The sequence below is a fragment of the Salmo trutta genome, chromosome 24 (genome assembly GCF_901001165.1).
Source record: "Salmo trutta chromosome 24, fSalTru1.1, whole genome shotgun sequence".
Taxonomy (NCBI): domain Eukaryota; kingdom Metazoa; phylum Chordata; class Actinopteri; order Salmoniformes; family Salmonidae; genus Salmo; species Salmo trutta.
This window is the reverse complement of record NC_042980.1, coordinates 40,363,806-40,386,723: the sequence shown is the minus strand read 5'-3', so window position 1 is coordinate 40,386,723 and position 22,918 is coordinate 40,363,806. Positions and strand designations below refer to the sequence as shown.

Genomic DNA, 22,918 nt, shown 5'->3' with positions numbered 1-22,918 from the left:
GATGTTGTGGCTAATGTTGTGGCTAATGGAAATAAAACCCAAGTAGATTCCTTTAATAAATTCAAATTGAAAGTTGAATTCAACATGAATGAGTCAATTGTATCATATGGGATTGGACTGCCTGTGTAGCTGTTTGGTGTAATAAGAAGGGACTGTTACAGTCCAACAGCCAACCATAACACAGATAAATAACAAGGCCGAAATCCTCAAACTGCCTTGGATTTCAGATCTCCGCATAAAAATCGAGTGGTAGAAAAGTTCAAACTTAATGTCCCCCAGAGTTGACATGGATGATGAAGAGAGACAGGGAGAGAGCGGGAGAGGGAGTGGGACTGCGGGGCGCTGGATAGAATGTGTGTGTGTGTGCCTGTGTGTCTGTGAGAGAGAGAGAATGAGACAGAGAGAAAGTTAGACAGAGAGAGAAAGTTAGACAGAGAGAGAGAGAGAGAGAGAGAGAGAGAGAGAGAGAGAGAGAGAGAGAGAGAGAGAGAGAGAGAGAGAGAGAGAGAGAGAGAGAGAGAGAGAGAGAGAGAGAGAGAGAGAGAGAGAGAGAGAGAGAGAGAGAGAGAGAGAGAGAGAGAGAGAGAGAGAGAGAGAGAGAGAGAGAGAGAGAGAGAGAGAGAGAGAGAGAGAGAGAGAGAGAGAGAGAGAGAGAGAGAGAGAGAGAGAGAAAGTTAGACAGAGAGAGAGAGAGAAAGTTAGACAGAGAGAGAGAGAGAGAGAGAGAGAGAGAGAGAGAGAGAGAGAGAGTGACAGATAGATAGAAAATTAGACAGAGAGAGAGAGAGCGAAACGAGAGAGCGAGTGAGAGACAGAGAGAAAGTTAGACAGAGAGAGAGAGAGAGATAGAGAGATAGAAAGTTAGACAGAGAGAGAGAGAGAGAGAGAGAGAAAGAGAGAAAGTTAGACAGAGAGTGAGAGAGAAAGTTAGACAGAGAGAGAGAGAAAGTTAGACAGAGAGAGAGAGAGAGAGTGACAGATAGATAGAAAGTTAGACAGAGAGAGAGAGTGACAGATTGAGAGAAGGTTAGACAGAGAGAAGGTTAGACAGAGAGAGAGAGTGACAGAGAGAGAGAGTGAGAGATAGAGAGAAGGTTAGACAGAGAGAGAGTGACAGAGAGAGAGAGTGAGAGAAGGTTAGACAGAGAGAAGGTTAGACAGAGACAGAGAGAGTGAGAGAAGGTTAGACAGAGAGACGTTTAGACAGAGACAGAGAGAAGGTTAGACAGAGACAGAGAGAAGGTTAGACAGAGACAGAGAGAGACACAGACACAGAGAGAGACACACAGAGAGAGAGAGAGAGAGAGACACAGACACAGAGAGAGACACACACAGAGAGAGAGAGAGACACACAGCGAGAGAGAGAGAGAGAGAGACACAGAGAGAGAGAGAGACACAGAGAGAGAGAGAGAGAGAGACACAGAGAGAGAGAGAGAACACAGAGAGAGAGAGAAGACACACAGAGAGAGAGAGACACACAGAGAGAGAGAGGACACAGAGAGAGAGAGAGAGAGAGAGAGAGACACAGAGAGAGAGAGCGAGAGAGACACAGAGAGAGAGAGAGACACACAGAGAGAGAGAGAGAGAGAGAGAGACACACAGAGAGAGAGAGAGAGAGAGAGAGAGACACACAGAGAGAGAGATGAAATTGAAAACGCAATTGACCAAAATCAGTTCTGGGACATGTGGAACAATTTAAGCACAACAAAGCCACAAGAATTAGCCATACAAGATGTAGGAATTTGGAAACGTATTTTGATAATCTATACAAAAACATCCCACAAAAAGACTTACAACAGAACCATTTAGAAATTAAAGAACAATTGAACATCCTTGAATCAGTCATTAAAAACAACCAAAATACATTAGATTACCCAATAACCCAACAAGAACTAAATGAAAAGCTCAAATCTATTAAATCAAAGAAGGCTTGAGGTCTAGATAACATCAGAAATGAAATGCTGAAAAACAGCACACCTGAGTTGCAAAATGCTGTGCTTAAATTGTTCGACATGGTTTTAACTTCTGGCTGCTTCCCTGATATCTGGAACCAGGGGCTCATCTCCCCTATCCACAAAAGTGGAAACAAATCAGACCCCAATAATTACAGGGGAATTTGCGTAAACAGGGAAAGGTTTTCTGTAGCATTTTGAATTCAAGAATTCAAACCTTTCTTCAAGAAAAAAATGTAATAAGTAAATGTCAAATTGGCTTTCTCCCTAACCATCGCACTACTGACCATATATACACCTTACACACACTAATTAATAAACACATCCACCAAAAAAAAGAGGGCAAAATCTTTGCTTGCTTTATTGACTTTAAAAAAGCATTTGATTCTATTTGGCATGAAGGGCTATTCTACAAAATTCTCCAAAGTGGGCTTGGTGGTAAGGTGTATGACTTAATAAAATGTATGTACACAGAAAATAAATGTGCAATAAAAATCAAAAACCAAAGAACAGAATTATTTTCACAATGTCGAGGTGTGAGACAAGGCTGCAGTTTGAGTCCAAACCTTTTCAACATTTATATCAATGAATTAGCAGACATGTTGGACCATTCTCCAGCCCCAGGACTCACACTATTTGACACAGAGGTGAAATACCTGCCATATGCTGATGACTTGGTACTTCTATCACCAACCAAAGAAGGTCTTCAACAGAACATTAATATTCTAGAGCAATATTGCCGTAATTGGGCCCTGGCAGTAAATTTCCAAAAAACGAAAATCATGATTTTCCAAAAGAAAACCAGATGTCAGAAACACAAATATAAATTCACCCTTAACAACACCATCATTGAACACACTAAAAATTACACCTACCTTGGTCTGACCATATCTGCATCGGGAAACTTTAATATGGCAGTGAATGCACTCAAAGAAAAAGCCCGCAGAGCATTGTATGCAATAAAAATGAAATTATTCAAAATCAACATCCCAATTAGAATTTGGACCAAAATATTTGACAGTGTAATCCTACCAATAGCTCTTTACGGAAGTGAGGTTTGGGGGCCACTCAATAAACTGGACTTTAAAATGTGGGACAAACATCCAATTAAAGCCCTACATGCAGAATTCTGTCGGAAAATCCTACAAGTCCAGAGAAATACACCAACTAATGCATGTAGGGCAGAATTGGGCCGCTTTCCAGTAATAATGAAAATACAGAAAAGATCATTAAAATGTTGGCTACATCTAAATTCAAGTCCAAATTCAAGTCTGCAATTTAAAGCACTCCAAACCCAAGAGCTGAGCCCAGAAACGAGCCCTCTCAGTCAGCTGGTGTTGGACCTCACCAACCAAGCTGACACCAGCACTGCTTCAAAATAAAGAATTCAAATAAACAAAATCATGAACCAATCAAAGGACTCATATTTACAACATTGGAAAAACGAAACAAAATCCCAAAGCTGACTAAATTGCTACCTGACCCTAAACAGAGAATATGAATTGGCTGATTATCTCTACTCTGTCAGAGATACGAAGCAGAGACAGATCCTTACCAAGTACAGGCTGAGTGACCACCTGGCAGAGACAGATCCTTACCAAGTACAGGCTGAGTGACCACCTGGCAGAGACAGATCCTTACCAAGTACAGGCTGAGTGACCACCTGGCAGAGACAGATCCTTACCAAGTACAGGCTGAGTGACCACCTGGCAGAGACAGATCCTTACCAAGTACAGGCTGAGTGACCACCTGGCAGAGACAGATCCTTACCAAGTACAGGCTGAGTGACCACCGATTGGCAATAGAAACCGGCAGACATAAAAAGACATGGCTACCCAAACAGGAGCGTGTATGTGGTCACTGCACGACAGGGGAGGTAGAGACAGAGATGTACTTTCTCCTTTACTGTGATAAATATTCCTCACAAAGAGATTCCTTATTTACAGAAATGACTACATTTATTCCAAATTTGAACTTATTAAACCCAGAGGAAAAACTAAAAATACTCATGGGCGAAGGAGCAATGGCTTCTCTTGCAGCCAAATATGTATTTGCCTGCCACAGCCTGAGGGACACTGAATAATAACATCTGCATAGTAAGCAGTAACTTACTTATTATTACTATTATTGTTATTACTATTATTATTATTGTTTATCATTCCAAATAGTAGTGGTATGGGTAGTAATGGTAATGATAACAGTTTAGTGATGGTGGTAGTAGTAGTGGTAATGATGATAGTAGTTGTAGTACTGATGTAATGGTGAAGATGACCGTTATTTAGTTATAAGTTAGTTATAGATTCATTTCCATATTTTGATTTTTATATTTATTACATTCTACTATTTTACTATTATTTTACTACTATTTTATTGTTATTATTTTTATATTTAATTTTGTATTATTATTCACTGCCATTTTATATTATTATCTGTTATTGTTTATAATTGTATTACAATGTATATTGTATACATTGTTGCTTTGGCAATATTGACACTGTTTTTCATGCAAATAAAGCAGCTTGAATTTGAAAAAAACATTTGAGAGACAGAGAGTGAGAGATAGAGAAAAAGTTACACAGAGAGAGAGAGGGAGAGACAGAGAGAAAGTTAGACAGAGAAAGTTAGACAGAGAGAGAGATAGAGAGAAAGTTAGACAGAGAGAGAGAGTTAGACAGAGAGAGGGAGAGATAGAGAGAAAGTTAGACAGAGAGAGGGAGAGAGAGAGTGAGAGACAGAGAGAGGGAGAGAGAGATATAGAGAGAAACTTAGACAGAGAGAGGGAGAATGGTTTATTACAACAATTGGAGCCATTACAAGCTATCAATAGCAGCTTAGAGGAGATCGGAGGCTCCAGCTGCTCTTTGTGTACCACCAGGGTTCTATGAATCTGAGTCCAGGGCAGATGTAGGGGAGCTTGGGGAGAGGACCGCAGTCTGCCTCTTACCCCTCTCTGGCCCTCTGCCCTCAAACAATTCCCCCAATTAAGGGGACTCAAACAGACCACACACACACACACACACACACATTCTCAGACACAAGTGTCCCTCGCTCTAACCACTACTCTCAGGGATTGAGGGTTCCCCTTACACGTGCACACACACAAGACTAATAAAACTACAAACTTGAAACACGCAACGTACGCTCACACACCAGCCCTTCATTGTCCTCATATTGTTCTGGAAGCCCCTAGTCTTCTCTGCTCTAGCTGCCCTGCGAGACCATGTGTTGGTGTCACCAGATCACTGAGCTCATATGAGTGGCAATCACAGACCAACTAAGTAGCGTCTGTAGTCAGCTTCCACCCAGGGATATCCCCGACTTGAATAGCATAGAGCTGAAGCATAGCAAACAGTTATCCAGTTACATCAGAGCAGCATGGCTGGCTGGCTGGCTGGCTGGCTGGCTGGCTGGCTGGCTGGCGGCTTGTCAATGTCATTTATGGTGAATGATTGCCTGTTTATTGCTTGTGAATTAGTTTTGAAACAATTTTAATTAGCTGCATTTCTGTAAAAGGGTGGAGTGAACAAGAACTGGAAAGCAGGGGAAAAAGAGAGAGATACAGACGTATTGGTACTAAGGGTTGACCCAATGTGAACTAAATAGGGACATCTGTCCGTCAGTCCCTTCATCTGTCTGTCTGTATGTCCCTCTGTCTGTCTGCCTCTATGTCCCTCTGTCTGTCTGCCTCTATGTCCCTCTGTCTGTCTGCCTCTATGTCCCTCTGTCTGTCTGCCTGTATGTCCCTCTGTCTGTCTGCCTCTATGTCCCTCTGTCTGTCTGCCTGTATGTCCCTCTGTCTGTCTGCCTCTATGTCCCTCTGTCCCTCTGTCTGCCTGTATGTCCCTCTGTCTGTCTGCCTGTATGTCCCTCTGTCTGTCTGCCTGTATGTCCCTCTGTCTGTCTGCCTCTATGTCCCTCTGTCTGTCTGCCTGTATGTCACTCTGTCTGTCCGTTGGTCTTTCTCTACGTACAAATTAATCAGTCTGTCTGTCTGTACGTCAGATTGTGTGTTTTATAGAGCGTGTGTGTTATAGTGTGTGTGTGTCGTGTTATAGTGTGTGTTACATTGTGTGTGTGTTATAGTGTGTGTGTGTGTGTGTTACAGTGTGTGCGTGTGTGTGTGTGTGTTACAGTGTGTGTGTGTTATAGTGTGTGTGTGTGTTATAGTGTGTGTGTGTGTTACAGTGTGTGTGTGTAATAGTGTGTGTGTGTGTGTGTGTTACTGTGTGTGTGTGTGTGTGTGTGTGTGTTATAGTGTGTGTGTGTTACAGTGTGTGTGTGTGTGTGTTACTGTGTGTGTGTTACTGTGTGTGTGTGTGTGTGTGTGTGTGTGTTTGTGTTATAGTGTGTGTGTTTGTTAGTGTGTTATAGTGTGTTTGTGTTATCGTGTGTGTGTTGGCCCTCACCAAACTCAGATTTACTATACTACACACAAACACACACTATATCACACACACACACACACACACGCACACACTATAACACACACACTATAACACACACACACTATAACACACACTATAACACACACACACAAACGCACACTGTAACACACACACACACACAAACACACACACACTAAAACACACGCACACACTATAACACACACACTATAACACACACACACACACTATAACACACACACACTATCACACACACACACACACACACACGATAACACACAAACACTATTACACACACATAACACACACACACTTTAACCTCCCTGGGCAAGGTGGGACAGTCAACAGCCAGTGGAATCGCGTGGCGCGAAATACAAATACCTCATAAATGCTATAACTTCAATTTCTCAAACATATGACTATTTTACACCATTTTAAAGACAAGACTCTCCTTCAAACCTCTTACATCTAGATGTTCCGCTAGCGGAACGCTCGCCAATATCCAATGATTCAACATTTGTTATTGAAGTAGAAGTCCTGGGAGTGCATTCTGACGAAGAAGATTTACTATAAGAAAAATTGGATTACCTTTGCTGTTCTTCGTCAGAATGCACTCCCAGGACTTCTACTTCAACAACAAATGTTGTTTCGGTTCCAAATAATCCATAGTTATATTGAAATAGCTCCGTTTTGTTCGTGCGTTCAGGTCACAATCCGAAAGGTGACGCGCATACTTCGAAGCATGTCAAACGCTGTTTAAAATCAATTTTATGCTATTTTTCTCGTAAAATAGCGATAACATTCCAACCGGGCGACGTTGTATTCATTCATAGACTGAAAGAAAAACATGGAGTCCTCTCGTGGACGCGCATCTCTCGTGTCATTGTTCCCTGCCTGACCACTCACAAAAACTCCTGCTGTTTTTCGCCCAGAGACTGCAGAGACGTCATTCCACTTTCTGGCACCTTCTGAGAGCCAATGGAAGCCTTAGAAAATGTCACGATGCTGTATTTTTGATAGAGATGCCACAGAAGGAGAACAAATTGTCAGACAGGGCACTTCCTGTATGGAATCTTCTCAGGTTTTGGCCTGCCATATAAGTTCTGTTATACTCACAGACACCATTCAAACAGTTTTAGAAACTTTAGAGTGTTTTCTATCCAAATCTACTAATTATATGCATATTCTCGTTTCTGGGCAAGAGTAGTAACCAGTTTAAATCGGGTACGTTTTTTATCCGGCCGTGCAAATACTGCCCCCTAGCCCCAACAGGTTAAAGTGTTTCGGGGTTTGTTGGGCTCTGTTCTTGTTAGTTTATTTCTATGTTAGTTCTAGTCTTTCTATTTCTATGTTTAGTTAATGGGGTTGACCTTCAATTGGAAGCAGCTGCTCCTCGTTACTTCTAATTGAAGGTCTTATTTAAGAGGGGTGTTTTTTCTATGGGATTTGTGGGTATTTGTCTCCTGTTTTGTGTCTGTGCACCTGACAGGACTGTTTAGTGTCGTTCGTTGTTTTGTATACGTGATTTGTTTGTTTTTCCTTCTTTTGATTTAATAAAGAAGATGAGTATACACGTTCCCGCTGCACCTTGGTCCAATATATATGTGCGTGTGTGTGTGTTTTTGTGTGTGTGGGGGGAGCAAGGAGCACGTGGGTGTGTGATGCTTGGGGTGACCTGGCAGCCTCTCCAATGTTATTCCCATAGTCCCTCTACACGCACACACACACAGAGAACTCAGTTATTTTATTACAAAGAGAAGAAACCCAATACAAGCACAAACAACCTCGAGCCAGACCCTTTCTTCTCCTCCAGGAATGACTTTTCATTAAAACAAATTGCTCTCCCAACAAGTTCTCTCACGACTGCTAAGCCACCGCCATCCATACTACATATTTTCATCTGTATTCATGATTTACTTTTCTTTCCCTGAGATATTTTGCTTTTTATTGTTCTCCTGACAAATGGCATTCATTGGTGTTAAGAGATTGTTGGGCAGTTGAGGGGTGGGGGAGTGTATGGAGAGGTGGTGTGTGGGGGCTTGGGAAAGCAGTGTGTGTGTGTGTGTGTGTGTGTGTGTGTGTGTGTGTGTGTGTGAGTGAAGGCCGTGGCTCTCTGTCTTGAGACCCTCTCAGTAACAGGACTCCAGATCAGGGACTGACCTGTTCCTACAGAGGAAATTATCATTGAGGGACTTTTGACATAATAATGTATGGTATTGACTCTGATCCACCTCTACGCAGACGACACCATTCTGTATACTTCTGGCCCTTATTTGGACACTGTGTTAACTACCCTCCAGATGAGCTTCAATACCATACAACTCTCCTTCCGTGGCCTCCAACTGCTGTTAAATATAAGTAAAACTAAATGCATGCTCTTCAACCGATCGCTGCCTGCACCTGCCCGCCCGTCCAGCATCACTACTCTGGACGGTTCTGGCTTAGAATATGTGGACAACTACAAATACCTAGGTGTCTGGTTAGACTGTAAACTCTCCTTCCAGACTCACATCAAACATCTCCAATCCAAAGTTAAATCTAGAATTGGCTTCCTATTTTGCAACAAAGCATCTTTCACTCATGCTGCCAAACATACCCTCGTAAAACTGACCATCCTACCGATCCTCGACTTCGGCGATGTCATTTACAAAATATCTTACTCAATAAATTGGATGCAGTCTATCACAGTGCCATCTGTTTTGTCACCAAAGCCCAATACACTACTCACCACTGCGACCTGTATGCTCTCGTTGGCTGGCCTTCGCTTCATACCCGTCGCCAAACCCACTGGCTCCAGGTCATCTACAAGACCCTGCTAGGTAAAGTTCCCCCTTATCTCAGCACCCACCCGTATCACGCACTCCAGCAGGTATATCTCTCTGGTCACCCCCAAAGCCAATTCCTCCTTCGGCCACCTCTCCTTCCAGTTCTCTGCTGCCAGTGACTGGAACGAACTACAAAAAACTCTAAAACTGGAATCACTTATCTCCCTCACTAGCTTTAAGCACCAGCTGTCAGAGCAGGTCACAGATTACTGCACCTGTACATAGCCCATCTATAATTTAGCCCAAACAACTACCTCTTCCCCTACTGTATTTATTTATTTATTTATTTTGCTCCTTTGCTCCCCATTATTTATATTTCTACTTTGCACTTTCTTCCACTGTAAATCTACCATTCCAGTGTTTTACTTGCTATATTGTATTTACTTCGCCACCCTGGCCTTTTTTGCCTTTACCTCCCTTATCTCACCTCATTTGCTCACTTTGTACATAGACTTATTTTTCTACTATATTATTGACTGTATGTTTGTTTTACTCCATGTGTAACTCTATGTTGTTGCTTTATCTTGGCCAGGTCGCAATTGTAAATGAGAACTTGTTCTCAACTTGCCTACCTGGTTAAATAAAGGTGAAATAAATTGTTGTTTAGACATAATGTAGGGTATTGTCATTGTTTAGACATAATGTAGGTTATTGTTGTTGTTTAGACATAATGTAGGGTATTGTTGTTGTTTAGACATAATGTAGGGTATTGTTGTTGTTTTGACATAATGTAGTGTATTGTTGTTGTTTAGACATAATGTAGGGTATCGTTGTTGTTTAGACATAATGTAGAGTATCGTTGTTGTTTAGACATAATGTAGGGTATTGTTGTTGTTTAGACATAATGTAGGGTATTGTTGTTGTTTTGACATAATGTAGTGTATTGTTGTTGTTTAGACATAATGTAGGGTATCGTTGTTGTTTAGACATAATGTAGGGTATCGTTGTTGTTTAGACATAATGTAGAGTATCGTTGTTGTTTAGACATAATGTAGTGTATTGTTGTTGTTTAGACATAATGTAGAGTATTGTTGTTGTTTAGACATAATGTAGAGTATTGTTGTTGTTTAGACATAATGTAGAGTATTGTTGTTGTTTAGACATAATGTAGGGTATTGTTGTTGTTTAGACATAATGTAGGGTATCGTTGTTGTTTAGACATAATGTAGAGTATCGTTGTTGTTTAGAATTAATGTAGAGTATTGTTGTTGTTTAGACATAATGTAGGGTATCGTTGTTGTTTAGACATAATGTAGTGTATTGTTGTTGTTTAGACATAATGTAGGGTATCGTTGTTGTTTAGACATAATGTAGGGTATCGTTGTTGTTTAGACATAATGTAGGGTATCGTTGTTGTTTAGACATAATGTAGAGTATCGTTGTTGTTTAGACATAATGTAGGGTATCGTTGTTGTTTAGACATAATGTAGGGTATTGTTGTTGTTTAGACATAATGTAGGGTATTGTTGTTGTTTAGACATAATGTAGGGTATCGTTGTTGTTTAGACATAATGTAGGGTATCGTTGTTGTTTAGACATAATGTAGAGTATCGTTGTTGTTTAGACATAATGTAGGGTATTGTTGTTGTTTAGACATAATGTAGGGTATCGTTGTTGTTTAGACATAATGTAGGGTATTGTTGTTGTTTAGACATAATGTAGAGTATTGTTGTTGTTTAGACATAATGTAGAGTATTGTTGTTGTTTAGACATAATGTAGGGTATTGTTGTTGTTTAGACATAATGTAGGGTATCGTTGTTGTTTAGACATAATGTAGGGTATCGTTGTTGTTTAGACATAATGTAGGGTATCGTTGTTGTTTAGACATAATGTAGGGTATTGTTGTTGTTTAGACATAATGTAGGGTATTGTTGTTGTTTAGACATAATGTAGGGTATTGTTGTTGTTTAGACATAATGTAGAGTATCGTTGTTGTTTAGACATAATGTAGAGTATCGTTGTTGTTTAGACATAATGTAGGGTATTGTTGTTGTTTAGACATAATGTAGGGTATTGTTGTTGTTTAGACATAATGTAGGGTATCGTTGTTGTTTAGACATAATGTAGGGTATTGTTGTTGTTTAGACATAATGTAGAGTATCGTTGTTGTTTAGACATAATGTAGAGTATCGTTGTTGTTTAGACATAATGTAGGGTATTGTTGTTGTTTAGACATAATGTAGGGTATTGTTGTTGTTTAGACATAATGTAGGGTATCGTTGTTGTTTAGACATAATGTAGGGTATCGTTGTTGTTTAGACATAATGTAGAGTATTGTTGTTGTTTAGACATAATGTAGGGTATTGTTGTTGTTTAGACATAATGTAGAGTATTGTTGTTGTTTAGACATAATGTAGAGTATTGTTGTTGTTTAGACATAATGTAGTGTATTGTTGTTGTTTAGACATAATGTAGAGTATTGTTGTTGTTTAGACATAATGTAGAGTATTGTTGTTGTTTAGACATAATGTAGTGTATTGTTGTTGTTTAGACATAATGTAGAGTATTGTTGTTGTTTAGACATAATGTAGAGTATTGTTGTTGTTTAGACATAATGTAGTGTATTGTTGTTGTTTAGACATAATGTAGTGTATTGTTGTTGTTTAGACATAATGTAGAGTATCGTTGTTGTTTAGACATAATGTAGGGTATTGTTGTTGTTTAGACATAATGTAGAGTATTGTTGTTGTTTAGACATAATGTAGGGTATTGTTGTTGTTTAGACATAATGTAGTGTATTGTTGTTGTTTAGACATAATGTAGTATGTTGTTGTTAGACATAATGTAGAGTATCGTGTTGTTTAGACATAATGTAGGGTATTGTTGTTGTTTAGACATAATGTAGAGGTATTGTTGTTGTTTAGACATAATGTAGGGTATTGTTGTTGTTTAGACATAATGTAGGTATTGTTGTTGTTTAGACATAATGTAGAGTATTGTTGTTGTTTAGACATAATGTAGTGTATTGTTGTTGTTTAGACATAATGTAGTGTATTGTTGTTGTTTAGACATAATGTAGAGTATTGTTGTTGTTTAGACATAATGTAGAGTATTGTTGTTGTTTAGACATAATGTAGGGTATTGTTGTTGTTTAGACATAATGTAGAGTATTGTTGTTGTTTAGACATAATGTAGAGTATTGTTGTTGTTTAGACATAATGTAGAGTATCGTTGTTGTTTAGACATAATGTAGGGTATTGTTGTTGTTTAGACATAATGTAGGGTATTGTTGTTGTTTAGACATAATGTAGGGTATCGTTGTTGTTTAGACATAATGTAGGGTATCGTTGTTGTTTAGACATAATGTAGAGTATCGTTGTTGTTTAGACATAATGTAGAGTATCGTTGTTGTTTAGACATAATGTAGAGTATTGTTGTTGTTTAGACATAATGTAGAGTATTGTTGTTGTTTAGACATAATGTAGTGTATTGTTGTTGTTTAGACATAATGTAGAGTATTGTTGTTGTTTAGACATAATGTAGAGTATTGTTGTTGTTTAGACATAATGTAGAGTATTGTTGTTGTTTAGACATAATGTAGAGTATTGTTGTTGTTTAGACATAATGTAGAGTATTGTTGTTGTTTAGACATAATGTAGAGTATTGTTGTTGTTTAGACATAATGTAGAGTATTGTTGTTGTTTAGACATAATGTAGAGTATTGTTGTTGTTTAGACATAATGTAGAGTATTGTTGTTGTTTAGACATAATGTAGGGTATCGTTGTTGTTTAGACATAATGTAGAGTATTGTTGTTGTTTAGACATAATGTAGAGTATTGTTGTTGTTTAGACATAATGTAGGGTATTGTTGTTGTTTAGACATAATGTAGAGTATTGTTGTTGTTTAGACATAATGTAGAGTATTGTTGTTGTTTAGACATAATGTAGAGTATTGTTGTTGTTTAGACATAATGTAGAGTATTGTTGTTGTTTAGACATAATGTAGAGTATTGTTGTTGTTTAGACATAATGTAGAGTATTGTTTAACATTTTTCTTCCTTTCCACTCAACTCTGCTAGGGTTTCCTCATTTGTAAAATCACAGAATAAAATATTCATTTAAAACAACCCCCCCTCTCCCCTATCTCCATTCCTCCTTCCCTCCATTCCTCCTTCCCTCCATTCCTCCTTCCCTCCATCTCTCCATCCATCCTAGTGTTTTTCTTTGTAATTCCTCCTGTTAGGAATAGAAGTATCAGGTGGCCTGTTAAAATAAATACTCCCTGAGATGTTTAGCTGGCCAGTAACCTGCTGCTACAGGGTTTAGACAGCACAGCAGACATCACAGTCTATTCTTCCTGAGGAGAACAGCCTACCTCTACCTCTCAGACTCCCAGCCTTCGCGGTTGTTTATCCCACTGCTCCTTTCAACATCACACATACCTGCCTGGCATAGCAACCGGTGTTATCGTTGTCATCGTTTCCATAGTTATCATAGTTGTCATAGTTATCATTGTAGTCATCAGCATCATCATCATCATCCTCATGTCAGAGGAAGGCCCAAAAAATTGTCAACACTCCAGCCACTCTCGTCATGGACTGTTCTCTCTGCTATCGCACGGCAGGCGGTACTGGAGCGCCAAATCTAGGTCCAGGAGGCTTCTAAACAGCTTCTTCCCACAAGCCATAAGACTCCTGAACACCTAATCAAATGGCTACCCAGACTATTTGCATTGCCCCCTCCCCTCTTTTACACCGCTGCTACTCTCTGTTGTTATCATCTATGCATAGTCACTTTAATCACTCTACCTACATGTACATGACTAGACAGGACTAGAAAGAACTAGAAAGGATTTGAAAACACAAATAGCTGTGGAATCAATTGAGATCCTACCATTTCCTGCTATGACTTCAATAGCTACTGTAACAGTATAAATCACAAACGTTTGGAAACGATCTATCCCTTGTGTGTAGTCCATGAGGAGCCAGAGAAAAACACAAAGGTCCGGAGCTCTTCTGTAAATGTATTAATTCATACCACCGATTGGCCAGGGATTCTACTCACCTAGTGTCCCAGGTCTGAATCATTCCCTGATTAAAGGGGAATTATATAAACCACACAGTACTTTTCACCTTAATGTCTTAGTTTGAGAAAAGGGCTTCAGAAAATAGAGATGACCCACCTCTCCTCCCGTCTTTCTCTCCTTCTCTTCTCTTCCCAGATCCAGACCAATAGACAGGAGAGATGGAGAGGTCCAGGAAGAGGACCAACAGAAGAGCTTACCTCCCCCCCAGCAGCACCCTGGGCCAAGGCTAGGAGGATCCACAGACCAGCCTCCCTCCCCCCCAGCAGCACCCTGGGCCAAGGCTAGGAGGATCCACAGACCAGCCTCCCCCCCCCCCCCCCCAGCAGTACCCTGGGCCAAGGCTAGGAGGATCCACAGACCAGCCTCCCCCCCCCCCCAGCAGTACCCTGGGCCAAGGCTAGGGGGATCCACAGACCAGCCTCCCTCCCCCCCAGCAGCACCCTGGGCCAAGGCTAGGAGGATCCACAGACCAGCCTCCCTCCCCCCCAGCAGCACCCTGGGCCAAGGCTAGGAGCTCCACACCAACACCCACTGTAAACCCTGACGCATTTTGAACTCAAATACTTCTAGTAAGTTGAACTCAAAGTTGATGAAAAGTCATTATTACTTAAAATGTTTATGTGGATCTGACTCAAAGTCACATCAACTCAATTTTTTTTTTAAAGTTATGATAACAAAGGAAATGTTTTACCCAGCATGCTCTACTGCAGGCATATTTTTGGGAATGTTCTAAATATCTGTGTTTTTGCATGTTCATTGAATGATAGATTCATCTTATGCTACACAAAGATAAATAACATACATTTTTGTAAACTAATCAAATCATTTAGGTAAATTTGTTTGCACCCGTTACTGAAATGGTTGTTCCAGTTTAAATGGCTTAGGTAGTCTCCTCATACAGTTCTTAACCCTGGCAGTCATTATAAATGCTGGTTGCGGGTGAATAATAATGCTTTTTGATAACAAAGCTCAGGATTCCTTTTTGATAACAAAGATCAGGATTCCAATAGGAATGGCACATCACTTTGCAAGCCAGCATAATGTGACTTGCAGGTAGGACTGAAAAAGTCTCGTAAATTTCCCATGTATTTCAGAAATCCTGGTTGGCTGATTCCTGAAAATGTGAGGAAAGTTAGCAGAATTATGCAACCCTACTTGTAGGCCTGATTTGGCTTGTAAACCATGAGTTTCAGGCCACTGTATTAGGGTGAAGATAGGCCTCAAAATAAGGCCTTATAAGCTATGTAATATATTGTCCTACAGAGTTTAATGACAACGTTCACTTAGGAACTTGTTTGGTGAAGGCCACAGAACTGAAAATGAATGAATTCAACAACCATGTCTCTGTCACTAACAAATACAGTCATGGGTGGTAACCCTACAATTCACTCGAAAAGACAAATCACACTGGGAAATTATATTGGAGGCGTAGCTTAGCTGGGGCGTTTCTCAAAATGTTCAAGCTGATACAACTCAAATCTGGACCCCTACAGCAGGGGTGTCGAACTCATTCCATGGAGGGCTTAGTGTCTGCATGGAATGAGTAGTTGTTCCTTTCAATTAAGCCCTAGACAACCACTAATTAGTGATCTTAATTCATCAATCAAGTACAAGGGAGGAGCAAAAACCCGCAGACACACGGCCCAACGTGGAATGAGTTTGACACGTGTCCTACAGGGTCACAGTGACTCTATCGGTTTTAGTAACGACTACAAAATCATTTTAAGTAACTGTAGGCTACTCAGACATATTAATAAGTGCAACAGGTTTCCTAAAAAAAATTGAGTAATGACAGCACATTGGGGTTTACACTGCCATTATAGAGAGAGAAGCAGGGAAAGCCTCACTCCATCACGTCAGTAAAGAGAATAAAAAACCGAAACAGAGAGAAAAAAGTCACTCCCAGTGAGAAGAGATGCAAACAGACAAACAGAGAGGCATAAAAAGGAGTGGACAGGGAGAAAGAAAGAGGGTGTCCCTCTCTCACCCTCTGTGTGTCTCCCTCTGAAATTCCTCCATGCCACTTTGACTTTACCCCCTAATCCCTACACCCTTCCCACTTCCTAGCCAGCCCTCCCTGGCGCCAGTATGCGGCCCCCAGCCCCCCTTTCTCCCCCCTCAGGGCTGCTGCTGTTGCTGGTCTTCTGCCCCCTAGTGGTGGTAGTGCAGGCCAGCAGCAGTAAGACGGAGAGCGGACACAGCACACACCATGGAGACAAAGAACCAGACCGCTGTATGAGGCATCACTTCGTGGAGACCATCACACACTCCATGTACAAGTGCAACTCCAATGTAAGTCAGCTGAATGTGCCCCCCCCAACCCCCCCCCCCCCCCCCCCCCCACACACACACTAGAATGTACACACACACTCTTTCACGAGCAGACAACGATACACTAGCAGATACCTAATGATAAAGGTCAGACCTTCCTGTAAATCAAAACAAACACATATGCACACACACACACACACACACACACACACACACACACACACACACACACACACACACACACACACAGTAAGCCAATCCAGTCATCCACCCCTAGTCTTCCTGCTAAGAAGCTGTTTAAGATAACAGGGCCAGTCCAGCTGACAAAGGAGCAGGAGCTTTTACATGAGAAATATCAGAACAGAGATCTGCCCCAAACCTCCAAAGCAGACCCCTGGGACTACAGACAGGGAACTCTCTCTAATGAGTAGTGTGCAGGTGATTTTTCACTCTTTCCTTCTCTGTCTATCTGTCCCTCTCACTGTGTCTGTATGTCCCTCTCTTTCACTGTCTCTCTCTTTCTCTCTCTGTCTCTCCCTCTGTCTCTCACTGTCTCTGTGAGTTCCTCAACCCAGACAAAAATAAAACAAGCCCCCACAGAGAGAGAGAGCAGCAAATGTCTGCAGTGTGGCCCACATCCAACACCTCACTCAACAGCAGTGTGACTCACCTAGACCAGACAGAGAGAGAGAGTGAGAGAGATGCGGAAGGCAGAGATAAAGAGAGGGGGGAGAGATAGAGACGGAGAGAGGGAAGAGAGTGGAGAGAAAGAGAAAGACGGAAAGAGAGGTGAGAGAGAGAGGTCTAATAGAAAGAGAGAAAGAAGAGAGACTGGAAAAAGATTCTGGCAAACAGGAGTAACCCTAGTAACCCTCCCAAGTGGCATAGCGGTCTATCTCAGTGCAAGAGGCATCACTACAGCCCCTGGTTCAAATCCAGGCTGAATCACATCCGGCTGTGATTGGGAGTCCCATAGGGCGGTGCACAATTGGCCCGACGTCGTTTGACCGGGGTAGGCCGTCATTGTAAATAAGAATTTGTTCTTGACTGACTTGCCTAGTTAAAAAAGGGAACATTTTAAAAAATGAGGAGAGAGTTAGTTTCTCTTTCCCTCCCTGAGGCATAATATAAGGCATGTAGCCAGGACAGCACTGGGGATCTGTAGTGATGAGTGACACTGGGGATGTGTAGTAGTGAGTGACAGTTCCTGATGTAAACGGGTTTAAATGAGTGTAAGTGATCCCTCACAGGGGACTGTTAATGGAGGGGGGCTGTCATTCTGTCTTTCTATTCTTCCCCCTCTCCCTCCCACCATGAGTCCATTTCCTACATGTTTGTGTGTGTGTGTGCCTGACTGTTGATGCGTCTGTAAGTGTTTGCAACTGTCCATACATGTGTGCAGGTGTTTGTGTGTCTATAAGTGGGTGGTTGGGTGAGTGCCCAGCTGTTGTCATCTTGCCATGCTGTTGCCAATCTCCAGGCCCTTCTCACCCTCTCCTCTCCTCTCCTCTCCTCTCCCCTCCCTCTCCTCTCCCTCTCCTCTCCCTCTCCTCTTTTCTCCTCTTTTCTCCTCTTCTCCCCTCTCCTTATCTCCCCTCTTCTCTTCCCCCCCAACAAACACTGACACAAAGCCCTCACCTCCCAACCTCTCTCTGTGAAAATACTAAAACACTTCCTAGCTGATAGCTCATCTTCTAGTCCTCAGAAGGAAGACACATGTTCCTAAAGTGGCTGCCAACTCCCGTGCAGTCATCGCCAACAAGTGTGTGTGTGTGTGTGTATATGTGTCATATACCCTGGCCAGAGACAGGCTTTAGCCAAAGGTAGAGAGAGAGTCAGAGTCAGAGAGAGAGAGTCAGAAAGAGTCAGAGGGAGAGTCAGAGAGAGTGAGAGTCAGAGAGAGAAAGAGTCAGAGAGAGAGGGTCGGAGAGAGCGAGAAAGAGAGAGAGTCAGAGAGTGAGAAAGTCAGAGAGACAGAGAGAGAGACAGAGAGAGAGAGAGTCAGAGAGAGAGACACAGAGAGAGTCAGACAGAGAGACACAGAGAGAGTCAGAGAGAGTCACATCAGCGCCACAGGTAACTTCCACAAAGCTGTGAACGATCTGAGAGACAAGGCAAGAAGGGCATAAAACATCAAATTTGACATATGAATTAGGATCTGGCTAAAAATACTTGAATCAGTTATACAACCCATTGCCTTTTATGGTTGTGAGGTCTGGGGTCCACTCACCAACCAATAATTCACAAAAAGGGGCAAACACCAAATTGAGACTCTGCATGCAGAATTCTGCAAAAATATCCTCCGTGTACAACGTAAATCACCAAATAATGCATGCAGAGCACAATTAGGCCGATACCCGCTAATTATCAAAATCCAGAAAATAGCCGTTCAATTCTACAACCACCTTAAAGGAAGCGATTCCCAAACCTTCCATAACAAAGCCATCACCTACAGAGAGATGAACCTCTGGTCCTTGGGCTCTGTTCACAAACACAAACAGACCCCACAGAGCCCCAGGACAGAAACACAATTAGACCCAACCAAATCATAAGAAAACAAAAAGAGAATTACTTGACAAATTGGAAAGAATTTACAAAAAAACAGAGCAAACTGGAATGCTATTTGGCCCTAAACAGAGAATTCACAGTGGCAGAATACCTGACCACTGTGACTGACCCAAACTTAAGGAAATCTTTGATTATGTACAGACTCAGTGAGCATAGCCTTGCTATTGAGAAAGGCCGCCATAGGCAGACCTGGATCTCAAGAGAAGACAGGCTATGTGCACACTGCCCACAAAATGAATTGGAAACTGAGCTGCACTTCCTAACCTCCTGTCAAATGTGTGACCATATTAGAGACTCAGATTACACAGACCCACAAAGAATTCAAAAAACAAATCCAATTTGGATAAACTCCCATATCTACTTGGTGAAACAGGACATTGTGCCGTCACAGCAGCAAGATTTGTGACCTGTTTCCACAAGAAAAGGGCAACCAGTGAAGAACAAACACCATTGTAAATACAACCTATATTTATGTTTATTTATTTTCCCTTTTGCACTTTAACTATTTGCACATCGTTACAACACTGTATATATACATAATATGACATTTGAAATGTCTTTATTCTTTTGGAACTTCTGCGAGTGTAATGTTTACTGTTCATTTTTTATTGCTTTTTTAACTTTTGTTTATATCCCCTGGCCCTAGCTATTGTTAGAGAGACACGAGGCAGTTGACAGGGGACATGACACAGGAGTCCATTTACAGTGTGTGTGTGTGTGTGTGTGTGTGTGTGTGTGTGTGTGTGTGTGTGTGTGTGTGTGTGTGTGTGTGTGTGTGTGTGTGTGTGCAGTGGAAAGTGGTCACATTGCAGGCAGACCATCACCTGTAGATGAGGATCAGCTATGAACACGGTGAAACAGGTCATCCATGTTGTGTAGCTATGAACACAGTGAAACAGGTCATCCATGTTGTGTAGCTATGAACACAGTGAAACGGGTCATCCATGTTGTGTAGCTATGAACACAGTGAAATGGGTCATCCATGTTGTGTAGCTATGAACACAGTGAAACAGGTCATCCATGTTGTGTAGCTAGGAACACAGTGAAACAGGTCATCCATGTTGTGTAGCTAGGAACACAGTGAAACAGGTCATCCATGTTGTGTAGCTATGAACACAGTGAAACAGGTCATCCATGTTGTGTAGCCATGAACACAGTGAAACAGGTAATCCATGTTGTGTAGCTAGGAACACAGCGAAACAGGTCATCCATGTTGTGTAGCTATGAACACAGTGAAACAGGTCATCCATGTTGTGTAGCTATGAACACAGTGAAACAGGTCATCCATGTTGTGTAGCTAGGAACACAGTGAAACAGGTCATCCATGTTGTGTAGCTATGAACACAGTGAAATGGGTCATCCATGTTGTGTAGCTAGGAACACAGTGAAACAGGTCATCCATGTTGTGTAGCTATGAACACAGTGAAATGGGTCATCCATGTTGTGTAGCTAGAAACACAGTGAAACAGGTCATCCATGTTGTGTAGCTAGGAACACAGTGAAACAGGTCATCCATGTTGTGTAGCTAGGAACACAGTGAAACAGGTCATCCATGTTGTGTAGCTATGAACACAGTGAAATGGGTCATCCATGTTGTGTAGCTAGAAACACAGTGAAACAGGTCATCCATGTTGTGTAGCTAGGAACACAGTGAAATGGGTCATCCATGTTGTGTTCCTCTGACAGACACACAGTGGGGAGGCTGAGCCATTAAAACAAACAACATCACTAATTAGGGCGATGATACCGGGTGTGTCATTGCTGTTACGCTACAAAGCGCTCAGGGAGCTAACACAAGTCTTCAGGTCTCAGGCGAGGTTACTCATGTGATTTACATGTGAGTGTGTGTGTGTGTGAGACTAACTCAGAGCTTTCAGTGTTAACAGTGAGACAGACTAGCCTAACTCCTATTACTGCATGTGCCAGGCCACAGATTGAGTCAGACTGCAGGCTTTAGATTACACTAGAGAATACAAAGCCTGACTGGGACAGTGACTATATAGGCTACAGCTCTTTGCACAGGTTAACATAACTTTATTGTTTTCTAAACTCCCTTGAAGTACTCATGTATGTTTTCTCTCCTCTCCTCTCCTCTCCTCTCCTCTCCTCTCCTCTCCTTCTCTCTCCTCTCCTCTGCTCCTCTCCCCCCTCTCCTCTCCTCTCCTCCCCTTCTCTCTCCTCTCCTCTCCTTCTCTCTCCTCTCCTCTGCTCCTCTCCCCCTCTCCTCTCCTCTCCTCCCCTTCCTCCTCTCCAGATGGTGTTGCTAGCTCGGTGCGAGGGGCACTGCAGCCACACGTCCCGCTCTGACCCTCTCATCTCCTTCAGCTCTGTGTTGAAGCAGCCCTTCAAGAGTACCTGTTTCTGCTGCAAGCCCCACACCTCCAAGCTGAAGGCTGTGAGGCTCCGCTGCGCCGGAGGGACCCGCATCACAGCAACCTACCGCTACATCCTCGCCTGCAACTGTGAGGAGTGCAGCTGAGCTGGGAAAAATACATTTTTTTTTTTTACTTTAGAACTCTATCTCCTTGAGAAAGTTTCTGCACCTGTGAGTCGACAGCTGTGAGGAGTGGAATCCTAGAACTTGTAAATTAGAAGAATCTGCACCTTTGTAGAATCTATAAGTCCAGGCCCGACCCATGGACCGAGCCCTGGCCTTCATTTGCAAGTAGTGGAGCCCTTAGAGCCCAACAGAACTCTAGAACCTGAGAGTATAGGCTAGGACGAATCTAGAACCGTCATGCCTGTTTGTGATGAGGACTCCAGCGCCCCAACAACTATCTGCCTTTTAGAATGGTGTTCTTAGGGAGGGCGGGAGATTTCTGAACCAATAATAATAATGGATTGGATTTATATAGCGCATTTCTACCAACTCGCTTTCGCCCTTTCCATAGTACTCACCTCATCTACCACCAATGTGTGTCCCTCACCTGGAGGAATGTACCATTTCATGGTTCTACATGTTTCTAGACCTGACTGAGAAGTCAGTCATGAGATCCTTCATTCTTCTTGACTCTTTGCCAAACTGCTTTGTCAATCCTCTAAATATACCACCTATAAGTCTGGAGCAAGACTCACCTGGGCTTCTGTTCCTCATCCAGTGGCTCAATCCCCAACCTGAGACCCATTAGGAACCCTGTTCCCAAATTCTGTGTGTCTACAACCAAGAGAACACTGGGCTCCTCAAGGCTCCGAGAAGGAGTTAGTTCTGCTAATCCATCGAGGGTAGATGACATTTCCCAGAATCCTGTAGAACACTGTCTTCTCCCCAGTGTGTTCAGAACCAAAAACAATTAACTGCTTTTTCGAATTCAGCCAAACTCTCAACACTCATTACAAGCAACAACAACACATATGCATATGCATACACTCGTATTCAATCACTCATCACCTCTCTAATTACACACACCATCTCCCCACTCTCACCACTAATTACATCTATAAATGTATGGTGCTGACGTCATAAAACCCAACAGCACAACATGCATAATTAAAAGCAGCATGGGACAGAGCAGACCGTGTATCCTGTGAGATACATGTGTAATCCCTGTGCTTAACTACACCTTCCCCCCGTCTCCTAGCCAGGCCATAAACACTTAACATAAACATACTCCACCAGCTCTTCATCTACAGCTGAAGTCGGAAGTTTACATACACCTTAGCCAATTACATTTAAACTCTGTTTTTCACAATTCCTGACATTTAATACTAGTAAAAATTCCCTGTCTTAGGTCAGTTAGGATCACCACTTTATTTTAAGAATGTGAAATGTCAGAATAATAGTAGAGAGAATGATTTATTTCAGATTTTATTTATTTTATCACATTCCCAGTGGGTCAGAAGTTTACATACACTCAATCAGTATTTGGTAGCA

The 22,918-nt window shown here is 41.9% G+C and overlaps 1 protein-coding gene across 1 annotated transcript; it reads left to right on the top strand.

Moving 5' to 3' along the window:
* Positions 1-14,588: 14,588 nt before the first annotated feature.
* On the top strand, positions 14,589-21,750 carry LOC115161311 (norrin). The gene is made up of 3 exons (XM_029712198.1): positions 14,589-14,777; positions 16,276-16,500; positions 21,302-21,750. Exons 2-3 carry the CDS (start codon positions 16,297-16,299, stop codon positions 21,524-21,526), a joined length of 429 nt encoding a protein of 142 aa, XP_029568058.1. The 5' UTR covers positions 14,589-14,777; positions 16,276-16,296; the 3' UTR covers positions 21,527-21,750.
* The last annotated feature ends 1,168 nt before the right edge of the window (positions 21,751-22,918 follow it).

Coding starts and splice junctions, on each gene's coding strand:
- LOC115161311 (XM_029712198.1), top strand. CDS start 16,297: ATGCGGCCCCCAGCCCCCCTTTCTCCCCCCTCAGGGCTGCTGCTGTTG. Junction 16,501..21,301: donor TGTACAAGTGCAACTCCAAT/GTAAGTCAGCTG, acceptor CCTCCTCTCCAG/ATGGTGTTGCTAGCTCGGTG.